The sequence below is a fragment of the Eumetopias jubatus genome, unplaced genomic scaffold (genome assembly GCF_037043125.1).
Source record: "Eumetopias jubatus isolate StellerSeaLion01/CBP00866 unplaced genomic scaffold, mEumJub1_p1.0 scaffold_10, whole genome shotgun sequence".
Lineage (NCBI taxonomy): Eukaryota > Metazoa > Chordata > Mammalia > Carnivora > Otariidae > Eumetopias > Eumetopias jubatus.
Window position 1 is genome coordinate 13165438 of NW_028274816.1, and position 16711 is coordinate 13182148.

At 47.9% G+C, this 16711-nt stretch overlaps 1 protein-coding gene across 2 annotated transcripts; it reads right to left on the reverse strand.

The window, feature by feature from the left end:
• Nucleotides 1-360: 360 nt before the first annotated feature.
• On the reverse strand, nucleotides 361-16672 carry CIAPIN1 (cytokine induced apoptosis inhibitor 1). 2 transcript variants are annotated; one of them, XM_028094727.2, is made up of 10 exons: nucleotides 16596-16623; nucleotides 14724-14874; nucleotides 11759-11941; nucleotides 10981-11133; nucleotides 9384-9460; nucleotides 7540-7708; nucleotides 6060-6133; nucleotides 5090-5205; nucleotides 1856-1937; nucleotides 361-1329 (listed from the first exon to the last, which is right to left on the reverse strand). In XM_028094727.2, the coding sequence occupies exons 3-10, from the start codon at nucleotides 11913-11915 to the stop codon at nucleotides 1219-1221; spliced, it is 939 nt and encodes a 312-aa protein (XP_027950528.1). In that variant the 5' UTR covers nucleotides 11916-11941; nucleotides 14724-14874; nucleotides 16596-16623; the 3' UTR covers nucleotides 361-1218. The 2 variants fall into 2 exon arrangements, with proteins under 2 accessions (XP_027950528.1, XP_027950519.1); XM_028094718.2 differs by lacking the exon at nucleotides 14724-14874 and having other exon boundaries at nucleotides 16596-16672.
• Nucleotides 16673-16711: the final 39 nt, after the last annotated feature.

A 16711-nucleotide genomic window follows, 5' to 3' on the forward strand; every position in this document is an offset into this window, starting at 1 on the left:
TGACAGAGACCGCGAAGAGGGAACACAAGCAGGGGGAGTGAGAGAGTGAGAAGCAGGCTTCCCGCGGAGCAGGGAGCCCGATGTGGGGGCTCGACCCCAGCACCCTGGGGCCATGACCTGAGCTGAAGGCAGACGCTTAACGACTGAGCCACCCAGGCGCCCCTCTTTTTTTTTTAAGTAATCTCTATGCCCAACATTGCACTCAAGCTCAGGATCCCAAGATCAAGAGTCGCATGTTCTAGTGACTGAGCCAGCCAGGTACCCACCCAAATCCTGGTCTCTTAAATCCATACGATCTCTCCGACTATTTGGCAAGATCGATTCCAGTCGGTGTGTGTGAGTAACAAAGAATGAGAGGTCTCTTGGTCAGAGAGATTTATTGTTGTTTCAGATTTCTGTCCTGCTTCCTTTAAATCCTTATCAACCTGGTCTCTTCTCAAGTAGATGAAGAGAGGCGCTGATCCTTAAGTGTAGGACTGGCCCCACTGGTGTGACACCAAGTCTCTTCAATAAAGAAAGTTTCGTGGTCCAAGCTGCGCGCAGATGGCCGTGTCAGACATCACACACACACACACACACACACACACACACACACGCCCACGCCCCTCCCCACAACGGACGTGCTGAAGTACACGACTCTAATGACTGACAGATACAATACAGTGAAACAGGGGTGAGGTGGGGATGGGAGGGAGAGAGGGATGCGGGGTGTGATCACAGCAACCGACGGGTGAGTCCCTCGGTGTCGCGAGGAGGCCACGAGACACGTGACTCCTGTCACCAACAACTGCATGTTGAGGAGACCGCCACCTCTGGACGACCGCTAGTGGCACTACTGCTGAGCTTGGAAGTGGGGCGGGGGCCCTCTTTGTCCCAGAGCGTTAATACTCCCGGGTGTCTGGGCTCCGAATGACAGGTCAGCACTGACGTCGGGGGAGTGGCCTCTTCAGGACGCGCGCCCCAACAGGAGGTGCAGAAACAGGTCCCCCCACTCGGAGTAACCAGGCCCCGTGACACTCAGGCCTTTTGATGCATAGCTGCACCGCACACCACCGCACCCCAGAGCCCGCTCCTCTCTGTTTACCAAGCACGCTCCCTGCAAAGAGCAAGCAAATGAGAGAGCGAGCAAATGCAGAGGAGGTGGGAGGAACCACAGCGGCGGGACTGGAGGGGCGGGAGTCGGCCGGAGGAGCGGATGCGCACCGGGTCAGGTCCCTCCTAGGCGTCACTGAGGTTGGTGCTGCTCAGGAGCACCTGCTCCCCGGGTCTGAAGGCCGGCATCCCGAGGTAGGGGCAGCTGGCGCAGCGGAAAGCGTCGCCCAGGTAGCACTGTCGAGAGAAGAGACGATCACACAGGGAAGCTGAGGGTCCGCGCGCCCCACATACATGGGCAAGAAAGGGACCCCTGAGTTCGTAGCACGGCCACAGTGGCCTGATGAAAACGGCTGGCTGCGTAGGTGGGTCCAACTGAAACCCAAATACTAAGAGTTTTTAAGAGCTTTGGTTTTATGAAAAGCAGTGATCTAGAGAAGTTCCTTAGGAGACTGTGTTTCTGTATTCTCAGCAGTTCAAATCATAGCCGAGCTCAGCCAAATGGCTGAATGGCATCAGGCCACTATAAGGTCGGAAGAATGGGGCCAAAAATAAATGACAGGAGCCTCCCCTATGGGCAATGAGCATGCTAACCCCCTCCCAGGAGATGACCTCTCTCCTATATACACATTCTCACATATTTACCCATTATTAAAATATCTGGGCAGCAACTCAGAGCTGGAGCTAGTCTGTGTTGGGCTTAAGATGAGGGCCAATACCACCGGGGGTTTTGTGAATATTGAGTAACGATCCAGATACTTACATTTCCACAAGCCGACTTGGGCTGGGAGCTCGCCTGTTCCCTTGACTTCTCTTTTTCCAGTTCTTCCGCGAGGCCACAGGTGCTGGGGGAAAATCAGGAGCTTGTGAGTGAGACTTGCCACCATCCAGGGGCTCCAAGTCCATGACAGAGCCCAAATTCGCTCTAAAACGTCTCTCTTTATACCGGGACGTCTTAACTCACAAACACCCAGAGGGCCAGCCTGACAAGGTAAGCGTGTGAGGCTATTTAGGGAGACAGAGTGGTGGGCAACAGGAGACCCAGAGGGGAGATGCCCTGTCTACACAGGCTGGCCACTACTCAGCTTCAGCTGATTAATGCTGCGGGGAGAAGCAGATTCCGTGTTTCCATTTTCCAAAGCTAAGGACAGAAAAAATTTGAATTTTTACTTGAAATCTCCTGATTTGTGAATGCTGGCAACTTTCACACTTAAAAAAACAGATGATTCAGCAAGCCCACACACCACCAGTTAATAACATTTTACCCCCCTTTTTGTCCATTAAATGAATGCAAAAATACCAACACTGAGGTTTTCAGGTTAAGAGGACAGACTGCAGGCATCTACTTTACTTTCTCTCGAAGTCTCACCGAAACTTCAGTAAAGACCTAACCTGCAAAGAAAGGGACTACGGGAAAGGAAACAGCAGTCAACACAGCGCTGGGAACCTAGCAGGAGGGCGGAGCGGTGACTCCAACTGAGGACAGCCCAACTCCGAGCAGGCGGGGAGGTAGCCACCACCCAGCAGGTGGCCGACTCTCAACCCGCATCACACTCCAAAACCTCCAAAAGAACAGGTAGCACCCGACAGACACTTCTCCGAGAAATCTAACCACCCCAAAGGGAGAAACCCAAAGGTGCTGACTTTGAGGTGTCCCCCACAGGCCCATACAGGCTCCCTCACTAAAGCACAGTCAACAAGTCCCAGCTCAGGGCTCCCAGCTTTCTGTCCTCCCCTCTTAATCATGGAGACAAGGGCGCTTCCCGGGAGGTAGAAGGCCTCCTAAAAGAAAAAAGTTAGGGGCCCCTGGGTGGCTCAGTCGGTTAAGTGTCTGCCTTCAGCTCAGGTCAAGATTCTGGGGTCCTGGGATCGAGCCCCACATTGGGCTCCCTGCTCAGCAGGGAGTCTGCTTCTCTCTCTCCCTCTGCCCCCCTGCATGCTCTTGTGCTCTCTCGCTTGCTCACTCTCCCTCTCTCTCAAATAAATAAATAAAATCTTAGAAAAAAGAAAAAAGCAAGTTGGAAGAAACAGAGACTATGCAGGGAGGAAAAAAACCTCCAAAGAACTATCACGAACCTCAAGGAAAAGAGAAGAGATCACACCCGCAAAATAAAAATAGGATGCTATACTTAAAAAAAAAAAAAGGCAAAACAAAAAGAAGGAATCATGGAAATTAAAAATATGAGTAGAAATAAAGTAACTCAACAGAAATTTTGGAGGATAAACCTGTAGAAATTTCCCAGAAAGTAGAGCATAAAGAAAATGTAGAAGCAAAGAAAACGATAGGACCAATTAAAGAGGCCTAACGTCTGAGGAACAGGCCACAGAGAAAGCAAAGAGAGAAGGCAAAACTCACATACAAAATTAAAGAATATTTCCCAAGACATGGGCATGACTTCTAGACTGAAAAGCTGCATTGAATGGTTAGTGCAAAAGATGCGAACAGACCCTTATTCAAGATACATTACAGGGGCGCCTGGGTGGCTCAGTCGTTAAGTGTCTGCCTTCGGCTCAGGTCATGATCCCAGGGTCCTGGGATCGAGCCCCGCATCAGGCTCCCTGCTCCGCGGGAAGCCTGCTTCTCCCTCTCCCACTCCCCCTGCTTGTGTTCCCTCTCTCGCTGTGTCTCTCTTTGTCAAATAAATAAATAAAATCTTAAAAAAAAAAAAAAGATACATTACAAAATGATACCAGGGATAAAGAAGATTCTACAAACTTCCAGAATGGAAAAAGAGGTCTTGCAGAAAGGATCAAGAAACAGAATGGCCTCAGATACCTTTGTATCTGGAAAAAAGACAGAAATGTCTTCAAAATCATGTAAGAAAATTATTTCCAGCCTCTAGATTTCTATACCCAAATGACCATTTATGAGAACAGAAAAAAACGTTTAGCCACACAAAGTCTGAAAATAAATCTAAAAAAACCAAGTTGCCTCTCAAGTAGCCTTTCTAAAGCAGCTACTGGAGAATGGGCTCCACCAAAGTGAGAGAGAAAACCAAGAAAGCAGCAGGGGCTACAAAAGCCAGAAAAGCTAACGTAGGTCAGAAAGAGGGGAGCCCCAAGGGGAACAGTGCGGGGGACCCCCAGACATCAGCTCTGCCGTGGACAGAGTCGCATGTGCGCACTGGAGTGGGGGCCCAGGAGACGGATGGGCTGACGGCTGCCACTGTCACAAACCAAGCCGCCGTCATACCGTTCTTTGTCCCCGAGTGTAGGCAAGCCAGCCCAGACCCTGTCCGGGGCTTATCTCGACCAAGCGCTGCTAACACTCGGCTTTCCCGTCCCTCCCTGCGCTGATCTGAGGACACGGGTGCTGTGCTTGGCTCCGAGGAGGAGAGCTCCAGCTCCGGTGGGCCTAGAGCAGAACAGCCGGGGCAGCCCACGCCCTCTGAACACACTTCGGCTGGCTGCCCAGTCACCCCGGCACACCACAGCCCTGCCCAGTGTTCCCTCTGCGCATGCCCTTGCGGTCCCAGAGCTCTCCCATGACTCTCCCTACTGACAGCCCTGGGAGGGACTCCAGGAGATCCTCAAAGCGCCCAGCCCAGAAGATCACTGGGAGCCTTCACAGATGGAGGGGACTGACGTTTCCTTGTCTCGCCAGGGTTGGGCCTCTTACTCCGTTCTTCACAGCTCAAGAATATATCACTTGGAGCTTCACACTCGGTGGTAAACTATCAAATAAGCCAGGAATGATTAATACGAACTTGGGAGGATGGTAACCTTTGTGGGGAGAGGGAGCAAGATGCAGCTGAGGAAGCATGGAGAGGTGACTTCTAAGATACTAGTCATGTTTCTGATTCTTAACCTGGGTCATCAGTACACAGCTATTCGTCTTTGTTACTCTTTAAAATGTACCTGATTAATCTACTCCTCCGTATGTATGACACATTTCACAATAAAATAAATATTTCAATAATAGTCAAGTATTATGATTCCTTGAGACTCAGAAGCCACTAGAAGCTGCCCAGCAGACTCGGCCTATGCTAACACTTACCAATTCTTGCAGGCTTTCCTCTTTTTCCCTTCCCCACATGAAGGAGCCCGCAGGGAAGCTGGATCTGGCTTCTTAAAATCCTCTGGATCCAGCAGCTCGTCTGAGTCAATGAGATCCTAGAGAGCGTTTGAAGAAGTTAGTGACACAGTCACGGTCTCTGCTGCTAGATGGCTGAATAAAGGGCTGTGGTAGTGGGTTTCTACGGCCTGTGTAAAGAGGGCATCCACAGACCTACTTTGGGCTGATCATCACGTTCAAGCAGACCACCACAGTGAAGTCAACTATGTCCACGGAAGATGCGCAAGGTTTGAGGGGGCTGGGAAGTAATTTACAGTGTGTAGACAATTCGAGAGTGTGTGGGGGCGGGGAGGGAGCAGGAAGAACAAAAAGAGAGATGTTATATTTATTTATTTGCATATACTAAGGGCTGTCATGTGAAAAAGGGAATAAGATATTTTCTATATAATTCCAGAGAAGAAGACAAATAACGGTATATACATTCGTGTAATTCTTCGATAGACGTGTGGACAATTCATCTGTAAATTCTACGAGGACATGAATCACGACCTGTTTTGCTATCAGTATAATGTCAGCAGCTGCAGAAATGAAGAACTTTTTAACAGATGGTATTGATCAAAGATGGACAAGGACTGCTTTTAAGACAGTGAGTGTGCAGTGACTTGCCCAAATCAAGGAGCCAATAACATATTTTAGCTGACAAACTCTTTTCAGGTTCACACATACCACCAGAATCTTTAACATATCACATGAAGTGAGAACAAGAAAATCTGTGGGGAAAAGAGATGCCAAAAAAGGATTTTAAAATGCCACCAATGTGAAGTTTCCTTCTCAATCAAAACTGCTAGCCACAGGCAGAGCCGCAACACTGGGCTTTACACCTCCACGTGCAGAGAGGCCACCCCGAAGCAGGCCGCACAGAAAGCAGTCCACGGACCACAGGCCGACTCACCACGCTCTCATCCTCCATGTCGTTGGCTGACAGGGTCCAGAGCTTGGCCGCGGCAGGGTCCACGGCGGGCTTCACTGAGTCCAACCGATAAAAGGAAAAGAGCTTCGTCAAAGCAGCAGAAACAAACCACAGGCCTACTATGTGCGTGTTTTCTCCTGAGACTCTGGAGAGCACATGGGACTGGGAGTCAGGAGGCTTGGGCCCAAGGCCCAGCTCCACCACTTGGAGCAGGCGTGGCCCGGGCCCAGTCGCTTCGCAGAGACAGACGCCAGTATCTGCTAAGCACCTGCTCTGTGTGCTGTGTGGATTACCTCCTGCTACGACCCTTTTAAGGTGAGTACGTGCTCTCCTATTTTATAGATGAGGAAACCGTCTCCGACATTTAGGCCGCTTCTACAGAGCCCCAAAGAGGAGTCTGTCCGATGTGCCTGACTTCACTCCACATTGCTCTGTCCTTATCTTAGTCTCCGTCCCTAGAACCTGGGGCTGGTTGTCCTCCCTAGACCTACTGCAGGAGATCGGAAGATCAAGCGGGAAAGTGTGCAAAAGCTGCTGCCTCATGGGAACCTGTCACGTACGAGGAAGCCAGCTCCAGAGCCGGGGGCGGCAGTGTGATGCAAACCAGCGGCAGACGCCAACACTCACCCCTCCCGACCCTGTCTGTGCAGGAAGGGCCCTGAGAGCTGAGCCCAGAGTCAGCGTGGCTGGGCCCTCAGACGGGCCTGGGGTGGGGAGGTGGGCGGGCGGTGAGTGCAGCCCTGAAGATCACTGCTGCAGGGGGAGGCTCGGACCGTCCCTAGGGCAAACTGCTCCTCTGAGCCCTTCCTGCCCATTCCAGAACCATGAACCCAAAGGCTGGGATTCCAGTGGGATTTCTTAAAGATTGTGGCTGGCCGGTCAAGGCAGAGCAGTGTGAATGTATCTGCAAATTTTCTCATACCTCAGAGCTGGGACAATTTCTCTCAATTCGGGAATCATGAAATAGTGATGAGGTGAGGGGGCGGCAAAGGGCAGGTGCAACTTTCTGAGAAGAAATATTTTTACAAGTGGCTTATGCTCCTCAAAGTAAGAAAGGCTGACTTTACTAGCACAGAAAGGACACGTGGGAAGCGGAGCAGGCCACTCTTACCAACCACGACCACCACTGTGAGATCTCCTGAGGACAACTGTCGTAATTCTGGGGCGTGGAAAGACGTTGTTAGCTAAACCATGTGGCTCAGGCCTCTAGAATCTGGGGGCCTCAGTGTCTTCTGGTGCAGAAGGGGCTGAGCGAGATAACAGCTATCCGTTATTTCACATTTGGATCTGAATATGCCCAGGACAATACAACATTAAACATTCTTCCATTTGGAAATGACAGAAATGAAGGAAGGACTAATCCTCTGGAGACATCACCGCCTCCATCTATTTCTCTGGTTCAACGTCAAAGATGTCCTTCTAGGCCCACCCGGACAGAACGATGTCCCTGGGCCAGTCTTACCTGGAGGAGAAGTCTTCTTGGCAAGAGAAAGCTTCAGTTGACTAGAAGAACCCACTTCAAAGTTGGGTTTTTTGCCTGTGATGCTCACAGAGAGCAAGCTGTCGCTTTGGTAATCCAGGTGTTCTTGGACAGACTGTATCTCTTCGGGGCTCAAGGACTCCCGCTGCAGCTGGAATTCGAGACATCAAAAGGATTAGGCCACACTCTTTCCACAAAATAATGTGGTACTATGCCCACCCGTACAGGCGTCAAATACTCATTTCTGTGTTATTAAGCATATGAGCAGGAGATGACAGATGTCACCTCATGCCTCATGTTCAGTTTCTCAGTGATCTGTACCCTAGAGAGTGTCATTTTGTCTATGTGCTTACTTTGAGCCAACCCTCTGGGAAGTTTTAATGTGTTTATCAAATCGCTGTCTATTAGGTACAAGGCACTGTGCCAGTCATTCCACGGGTTGTAATGATTATGAATATAAAGAGGAGTCAGACATGCTGCATAGGATCACAGCCTACAGCAGGGAAGCATGCCCACAATAAACCTAGCAGAAATGAAAGAAAAAAGGCCATAGAGAGAAGGAAATGTTTTCTTGGGAACAGGTAGCAGATGCTAAGGTAGAAAAAAACGGGGGAGTGCCACCTCTGTGTCCAACAACTACGGAATGGTTAAATAAATCATAGCCCCTCCATAGCCCTCAATATTGTTACATCTTTAAGACGAGTGAGGGGCGGGGCGTCTGCTTTCGGCTCAGGTCATAATCTCTAGGTCCTGGGATCGAGCCCCATATCGGGCTCCCAGCTCAGTGGTGAGCCTGTTTCTCCCTCTGCCTCTCCCCCTGCTTGTGCTCTCTCTCTCTCTCTCTCTAATGAATAAAATCTTAAAAAAAAAAAAGTGAGGGGCAATGAGCTGAAGTGGATAAATGTGGAAGATATTTAAAGGTGGGAGAAAAAGCTAGTGATTGAATAATGTCGACATATGACCTCATTTACATTAAAAAAGTATGTCTATCTCTCTTCCTCTCTCTCTCTCTCTCTCTCTCACACACACACACATACACACACCCGTAAATACAAAAAAGGTCTGAGCAGCCACACACACAAAAAATGTATTGGTGACTTCCTCTGAGGGAGGGAAGTGTGAGGAAGGCCTGGAATGTCACTTTCTAATTCTATATTCTTCAGTATTAACTGAATTTATATGAGCATCTCTTAATTTAGATTTAAAAAACAGAAAACCCTAAACGAAAAAGAAAAACAAGAAAGAGTGGGCATAAAGAAACTAAGGCCCTAGGTCATGTTGCAAATCAGTGGTATAACAATTATAATGGTGTTGCACTTACCTCTCACACAAGAAAATTTCAACATCAAAGAAGGATGTAGAAATAGAATCACCTCTATTTAATCTAAATATTTTTACTGAATTGTCAGAAATGGGATAGTCTCCCCCAACCCATTCCAGCATCCACCAGGTATCTGAGGACGATTCAGGTGCCCGCATTTCACTTGGACCCAGGATTTGTGTCATTAAGGGCCCTGTGTGGCCCTCTCCCTGGCACTGAGGGCAGCACCACTACACCAGTACGGAGACCAGAATGTGCCCCCACCCCCGTGGGCCCACGTGGAGCCTCTTCAAAGGAGAGTTGTTCCAGAGGTTCTGTCCTTTGAGGCATCACGTATCCTACACACAAAGCTCTTCCCAGCTTGCTTCCCAGCCCACGAAACATAGCACACCTCAGCTTCAGGGCGCTACGCCCCTCTGATTCTCTCCAGATCGACTGACAGAGATCCTGGGTGGGGTCACCCAAGCTTTCAAATCCCAGCAAAGAAGGTGGTCGACCAACATACCTCTTTCACTTCCACGAGGCCGGAAAGAGTCAGGGCCGAACCCAGCTTAGAGGTAGTCCTCACTTTGCTATTGTTAACTGCCAAGAGGAAAACCCCAATTAGTGGCTTCGTGGGTCAAACCAGGAAAAATCAAAAAGGCTCCATCCTATTTGGGTCAGGCAGCCATAAAACAGTAACTGTGATGGTATTTTAATTTCACAAATCCCTTTGGTTGTTCAAAGTGCTCTTACCCAAGCCCTTAAGGATCATATAATGATTCCATTGTTATTGTTCCGTATCACCCTTGGCTTCTTGGAAGGACCTTCCCAGGGCTGCTGAACACTGAGTGAGAAGGAGGCTGAGGAACTAAATGTAAAGCACATGAGTGTTCTCAGGCGCCTGGGTGGCTCAGATGGTTAAGCGTCTGCCTTCGGCTCAGGTCATGATCCCAGGGTCCTGGGATCGAGTCCTACATCGGGCTCCCTGCTCCTTGGGAGCCTGCTTCTCCCTCTACCCCTCTCTCTCTCATGAATAAATAAAATCTTTAAAAAAAAAAAAGCACATGAGTGTTCTCTCTGCGAGGTTCTGACAAAGAGAGGGGGTGGGCGGCCGCCCACGTACACTCCCAACACAGAACGCTGGTGTCCACTGTCAATGTCACAAGCTTGTATCTCCACACAATCACCTTTACACATTTCAAAATACTTTCATTCTCTGACTGTATTTACAAATCAAGTCATCACATACAGATGGGAAAGGTTACAAGTTCAGAACTGCATGGCTCTTTGGCAGCTTCACCCACCACCGAGCCAAAAAGAGAGGTTTTTGTTTCCTGGATCCCACCCTTAGTTTCACATGAGTCAGTAATTATGATTCATCACTCTCAGACTTCCAGTCGTTATTTTCTAACTTTTTATTTTGAAATCACTATAGATGCATAAGAAGTTAAAAAAAAAAAAAAGAAAAAAAGAAAAGAAAAAAAAGGACCCTTCGCCTCCTTCCCCCCATAGGAACACCTTCCACAAGTGCAGCACGCTAGGAAGGCTGGGGAATGGTCACTGGGGGTCCGCAGAGCTACCCAGATCTCACCGGTTTCACGGGCACTGTGTGTGTGTGTGTGTGCGCGCGGTGGCCTATGAGCACTCCCACAGTCACAAGGAGCCCTCCTGCAACCCCTTTCCAGCCTCACACATCCCCTGCCTCCTATTCCAAACGCCTGGCAATCATCAGTCTGGCCCCCATCCCTAGAAGTTTGTTATTCCAAGAATGTTATATGAACAGAATCACGTAGCATGCATCCTTTTGGGATTGGCTGTTTTCCACTCGGCATGATCCAAGTTGTTGCACCAATGAGTGGCTTATTCCTTTTTATTGTTACAAAGTTTTCCATGGCACAGATGTACCACAGTTTAACCATTCAACCCGTTAAAGGACCCAGCTGTTTTCCGCTAGGCAGTCTCCTTCTATTTTACTACCTACTGGGTCAAAGATCACAGTTCCCTCAGATGCGTTGCTGCAGATTTTTATACCAAGGAGAAGGATCACCGAAAGACAGCCCCTGCATACCTAAAGATTCAAGGCTGTTAAATTCTGGTCTTCCAAATGAGGATTTCCTTACCTACAGCTGTCTCTACTGGCTCTCTCAGAAAAAGACTTCCGCCAGGCCGCAGGATCCGGGCCATCTCAGCCAAAATCTCAGCGCTGTGCAGAGTGGTACTTCCAGGAATTACACCCGACAAAATAATGTCAAAGCTAGATTCTTTGTGGGCAGCTGAAAAGAAGGAAGATTCTAATCAGCAATCACCTGGGCCCCCGAGGCAATCTGCCCAGCCCCCCCCAAGACCCCTAATGAACAGCTACCTGTCCAGCAAATGCTATTATACCACCATTACTAGCAAGAGCGCAATGAAGCTTCTGTTCTCCCTTGGCCCTATTAATTTAATATTCTTTTACATGTTCAGAAAAAGAAGCAAAAAAGGAAGCTGGCTGAAGAGTAAGCTTTTTTAAAAAATGTGGACTATCTGGGCGCCTGGGTGGCTCAGTCGGTTAAGCGTCTGCCTTCGGCTCAGGTCATGATCTCAGGGCCCTGGGATCGAGCCCCACATCGGGCTCCCTGCTCAGTGGGGAGTCTGCTTCTCCCTCTGCTCGTGCTCTCTCTTTTGCTCTTTCAAATAAAAAGTCTTTAAGAAAATTTGGGTTATCTAATAAGAAACAACATACTTATATAAATCAACTACACTCTTAAGTCTACCATATCTCAACTGAAAGACAACAGGGTGACCGCCCACTGCCACCGTGTGCCACCCGGAACAAAAATTCAGATAGCAAGGAACCACAGTCCTTACGCTCCCATCAAGCCCCGCAGCCGTATAAAGACAATGTGGGGAGGTACTTACATTGCAACAGCTGGTTGATGTTTTCCACAGACACTTGGCCTTCATTGCCGGTTAACGTTTGAAGCTTATCCACCAGATCTTTCAGAGCCTCCACGGGGGATGACTTATCCCAGACCACGGCCACAAACTGGCCAGCTGAGATCCCATAATCTGCCATTCCTGCCGTGCTGATGGACCTAAAACCTATGGGCCAGAGGAGAGTAGGACTGAGCAGAGACAAAAGCACAATTCAATCCCTGAGGTACCAGCAAATTCGATTAGAATCACCACCTAATTCCGACCTTCCACCAGAGCATGCTGACCACATTAGAACATCTTCCTGTAGACACTAGAGAGACTAAAATAATGAACCCATTATTATCTCAAGGATTTATAACCCCAACATTCCCAAACGAGGCAGGCTGCTTCCTTGATGAGAGTCCGGACTTGGCAGTCAAGTAAGGAGGTTGAAGGCACAAAGATTATTTCTGCTTTGATTTGGGACAACTCAGCTTGAGCACAATATAAAACACACAGGACATTAATTAGGCAAAAGTATGACTCAACAAAGAAGGCAAATAAATTGGCAGACATAACGCTACCACCAGCTTAATGTTTTTTCAAAAAAGAGACAACATATTTAAATTTGGCCAATTGAATAATGATATTTTCCCTTTCAGCAAAATATGAAAACTCAATCCCATTGAATCTGCAACGATCAATAGTCCCTACCGTGACTTTCTGTCACATTTACTATTACCCAGGCTGTTCAAAGCACCTTGCATACATTATCCCAGCTGAACCTTGGCACAACCTTAAACTCGGTATTATTCCCATTTTACAGACAGAAAACGGAAGCCATTGACTTTGCCGGGTCACACAACTAGTAAATGTGGGATAAAGCAAGACCTGGAATTTGAGTCCAAATCCATGGGGCTGTAAAGCCCATGCTTTTAACCTCCGGAGATCCCCGCCCACTGCCCCCACCATGGGTCAACTTTCTCTTCCACTTGATACAGGGAGGAGTATAGAATGTGCTCATGATGCAATTAGGTCAGGCGATAGCATTCTACTTAGTTCTTTCTTTCTTCAACATTAATGCCATCAAGTGCCCAACTTAAAATAGCTCTGATAAATGGTATTAACAGCAGAAGCCACTGTAGACGAGTCAAGCATGGCTCAGTCTCGTGCTGAACACTTCTGCAGAAGTTGCTAACTCGGTCACAAGGATGCCACCACAGACACTCTGGGACTGAATTTAAGCCACGTCTGTTACCCTCTTCCTTCTTCAAAAATATTCACTTCAAATGACTGGCTCCTCTGTCTACAAAACATGGCCAAGTTAGCCAGCCATCCTTAAATACCACAGTACTTTGATTCTGTCATCCAGTTCCTAAAGACACGTCCTTTCAAGAGAGCAACCAAAGCTCATTCTTCTGGAATCAGGTCCTCCAAAATCTGCTGTCTGTACCTCCCACCTCTCCAAAGTGAATCCCTCCTTGTTCTATGAAAAACCTCCGCATTTTTGCTTCAATCATGCCTTTTATCTATTTGCTTTTTTTTTTTTAAGATTTTATTATTTATTTATTCATGAAAGACAGAGAGCGAGAGGCAGAGGGGAGCCCGACGTAGGACTCGATCCCAGCACCCTGGGATCAGGACCCGAACTGAAGGCAGACGCTTAACCACGCACCCTATCTACTTGCTTCCATGTGGAATGCCCACTCTTTGTTATCATGACCTGACTGCAAGCCCCAGGGAAAGGATACCAAGTGTTATCAGATAAGCAAGATTCCTTAGTCACTGCATTGTTTTTAAAGCCTTAAAAAGCACACAATCAATAACTGAAACTTTTAAGCTTTTAACTCTCGTATGATATTGAGGAAGAACTCCCGCAAATCTTTAAGGTAAGCAACTTGGGATCAATGTCCCATTTAAGAACCAGTCAGGGAAGACAGGAATATGGATTGCTGGGCATTAAGTTATAAGAAATAAAGGACCTGTTTCTAGAATGATATTGGCACAGGTTCTCCCCTGGGACAACAGAAAGGGACAAGCTCCCTGCCCACCACCACCAACTACAACCTTGCACCACACTCACAGAAAAACCATCATGAAAGAAAGGAGGAGCAAAAGGTTACTTGTTAGCCAGAGAAAAATAAAATGCCAGGTGTCTAGCCACCTTAATGGAGGCAGTTTTAACGAGCACAGATGAACTAGGGTTCCATCTACCACTGGATTGTCTACTTAGGAGCTCCATGACCACGGGTCAGTTATAAGCCTCTCTCTTATCAATGAAGTAGGAATAATAATGTTTTGCCAGGCTGCTGTAAAAAGTAAATGAGGAGATAAAAATATGCAAAGCACTCAGCAGGGCCTGGCACACAGTGCTCAACGAAATAATGTTCTAAAGGAACTCTTAGTTCTTGGTGGCCAGTTTATTTGCCTTTGCTTCAAAGAGTCCCTATACAACATATTCTTTCTCCTCAGCCATGCCTGCTGAGGACTCCCTAGGGAGAGATGTGAAGCTTCCTTTTCACTGTTAGAATTACACAGTGTAAGAGCTGCACTTTATGACATCGTAGACACTGCTCCCGTGGGACTGTGTCAGTACATTAGAAGAATGTAAGATGCCTTGCGTTCCATATCCCTCCCAAACTAATCTACAGCAAGAGGGAGCTCATAAAATGCACTTATTAAACATTAACCCTCAAAACACAGACATAGCCACTACTCTCGGTCAGCATTTTCCAAATAAAACGGGGGACAACATTCTTCTAGGTATCTAAAAGCCAAAGGATGATACTGTTCATTGTCAGAGTTTTATGTTGTTGGCAATCTGTCTTTTTAAAAAACTAGAAGGAAACAAATGTCTGGCGCCTGAGCTGACATACTCAGAAGTGTGACTCAGGGCCTACTTTCATAACTAAAAAGAGGTGGGGTTGAAGAAGTCATTGTCACGTCATGGGCCTTGTTTGTTAACCACCTCGCTGGCGCTCACTGCTGTACACACGCGCCCATAGGAAAGCAGAGGTCTGCAAATATCTTCTGGAGATGCACTTGTTTATTTCAAAGGTATCCAATAAGCATCAAATCTTGAGGCATTTGGCTCCTCTTAAGGATGAAGGGGGCCAAAACTAAAAAAAAATAAAATAAAAAAATAAGACTGAAGTTTGGTTATCAGTTCAAACCAAGGATCAAATCTTTTTGAGTCAGGTGCATAAAAAAATTCTGAGAATACTGACCCTTATCAGAAAGGAAAATTTTAAATGTAATGAACTGACTGAAGCAAGCACACACGCACACAGAGGAAAAAAGGTGATAACCAACAAGGAAACAAGAAACTCGAAGGAAAAGAAAGGGAAGACTGTCTCCAGGCAATTAGGTGTGTGTGTCAAGAATTAAGAGTTTCAGGAAGGATACCCCAGAGCTAGAATTTCCCCACGAAAGGCTCATTTGAAGATGGGTGGACAGAACTCAGAAAACAAAACCTCATGGACAGATCAGTAGTGTTTTAATGAAATCCAGAGATGTGGATCTGGAATTTTAACATTTGGGGAGTAGTTTTGGCTTAGGAGAGCTTCCCCCACACTGAGGTAGGAGAAGGCAAGATGTTTTGAAAAGGCTAGAGTTGATAAGGGTTGTGCAAAACAGATACAAAGGCAAGGGTCTAACTGCAAACACAAAATTTATGGAATGACATGCTTAGCTCCTGCCATCAGTTATCCCTAATCCCCAAATCATTTAGTTCTCCCTATTAATAGGAAGTCTTCCCTGATGACAGATATCACAGTGAGGCACTCTGCCTGTACACTTCAGTTTAGTGCCTAGTCCATGACCTCCCTGAGTCACTCAGAGATTAGCACTCAGTGTCAGAATGAACACCAGCCTTTCTCCAACTTCAGATCCTACAAATCACCTACAAATCCTAGATGGTTCTTTTGATCTGGCAAGTTCGGGAAATTTTCAATTAAACTATTAAAAGAAGCAAACAGGCCCAAAATGGAGTCACTTGTGCTAAGCCCACATCATCACCAAACAGAAACTAATACCTAACCTCACTGCAGTTTCAACCTTCTCCAGGAATTTAATCTTAAGGGGTCAGTCTGGAATTTTCTGGTCAGCATTAGTAGGGTAATCTGCCTAACAGACCCCATCTGTCCCCCAAAAGAAGGTGACCTTGCCTGAAATAATCCTTTTCTCCCCTTACGACTTCCCTGTCTCACCCCCTCTCTGCCTTTAAAAAAAAACAAACCTCTTTTCACTGTAGCTCTTTGGACCTCCTCTCTACTTAGATGGGATGCTGCCCAATTCATGAATAGTTCAATAACGCCAACTAGATCTTTAAAAGTTACCCAGTTAAATGTTTGTTATTTAACAACACCAACTCCACACTTTGGAGGTTCTGGCAAGTCACTGGCTCAAAATTACAACCTGGGGGTTCAGGTACCCCCAAAGACCGAGACTTCAGCTCCCCCCAGTGTTTGAGACAAAGGACTGAGGCCCAAGGTCACAACGGCTGGCTATTAGCAGAAGCGGATCTTAGACCCCGGTCACCAAGGCTCTCTAACCCCTCAGCGCGCCGTCTCCAGGGCTTCAGATCGATTCCGGCAGCGTGGGAGACGGAGCAGCCCGGGAAGAGCAAGAAGCCACAGTGCCAGGAGCCCTGGACACGCAGGGCCGGCCGGTCCCCTACACAGGCTTCCCCAGGCAAAAGCCCGCCATGCTCCCCGGGGAGGTGGTCACGGTTCGGTGCCCACCGCGGGACAGGGCTGGGAACAGAAAACAAGGGGCTCTAGGTACAGGGTGGGACGGTTGGGGAGATCGGGCTCCTAGGCCGCACGCATACAACTCTCACCTGCCTCCCAGGGGTCGCTCCCGGCTTCTCCGGCACCGCCGGCTTCGCACCTCGCGCCTCTCGCGAGAAGAGGAGGCTGCGGGAGCGCCGGCAGGGCGGAAGTGGCCTTGCCGAGC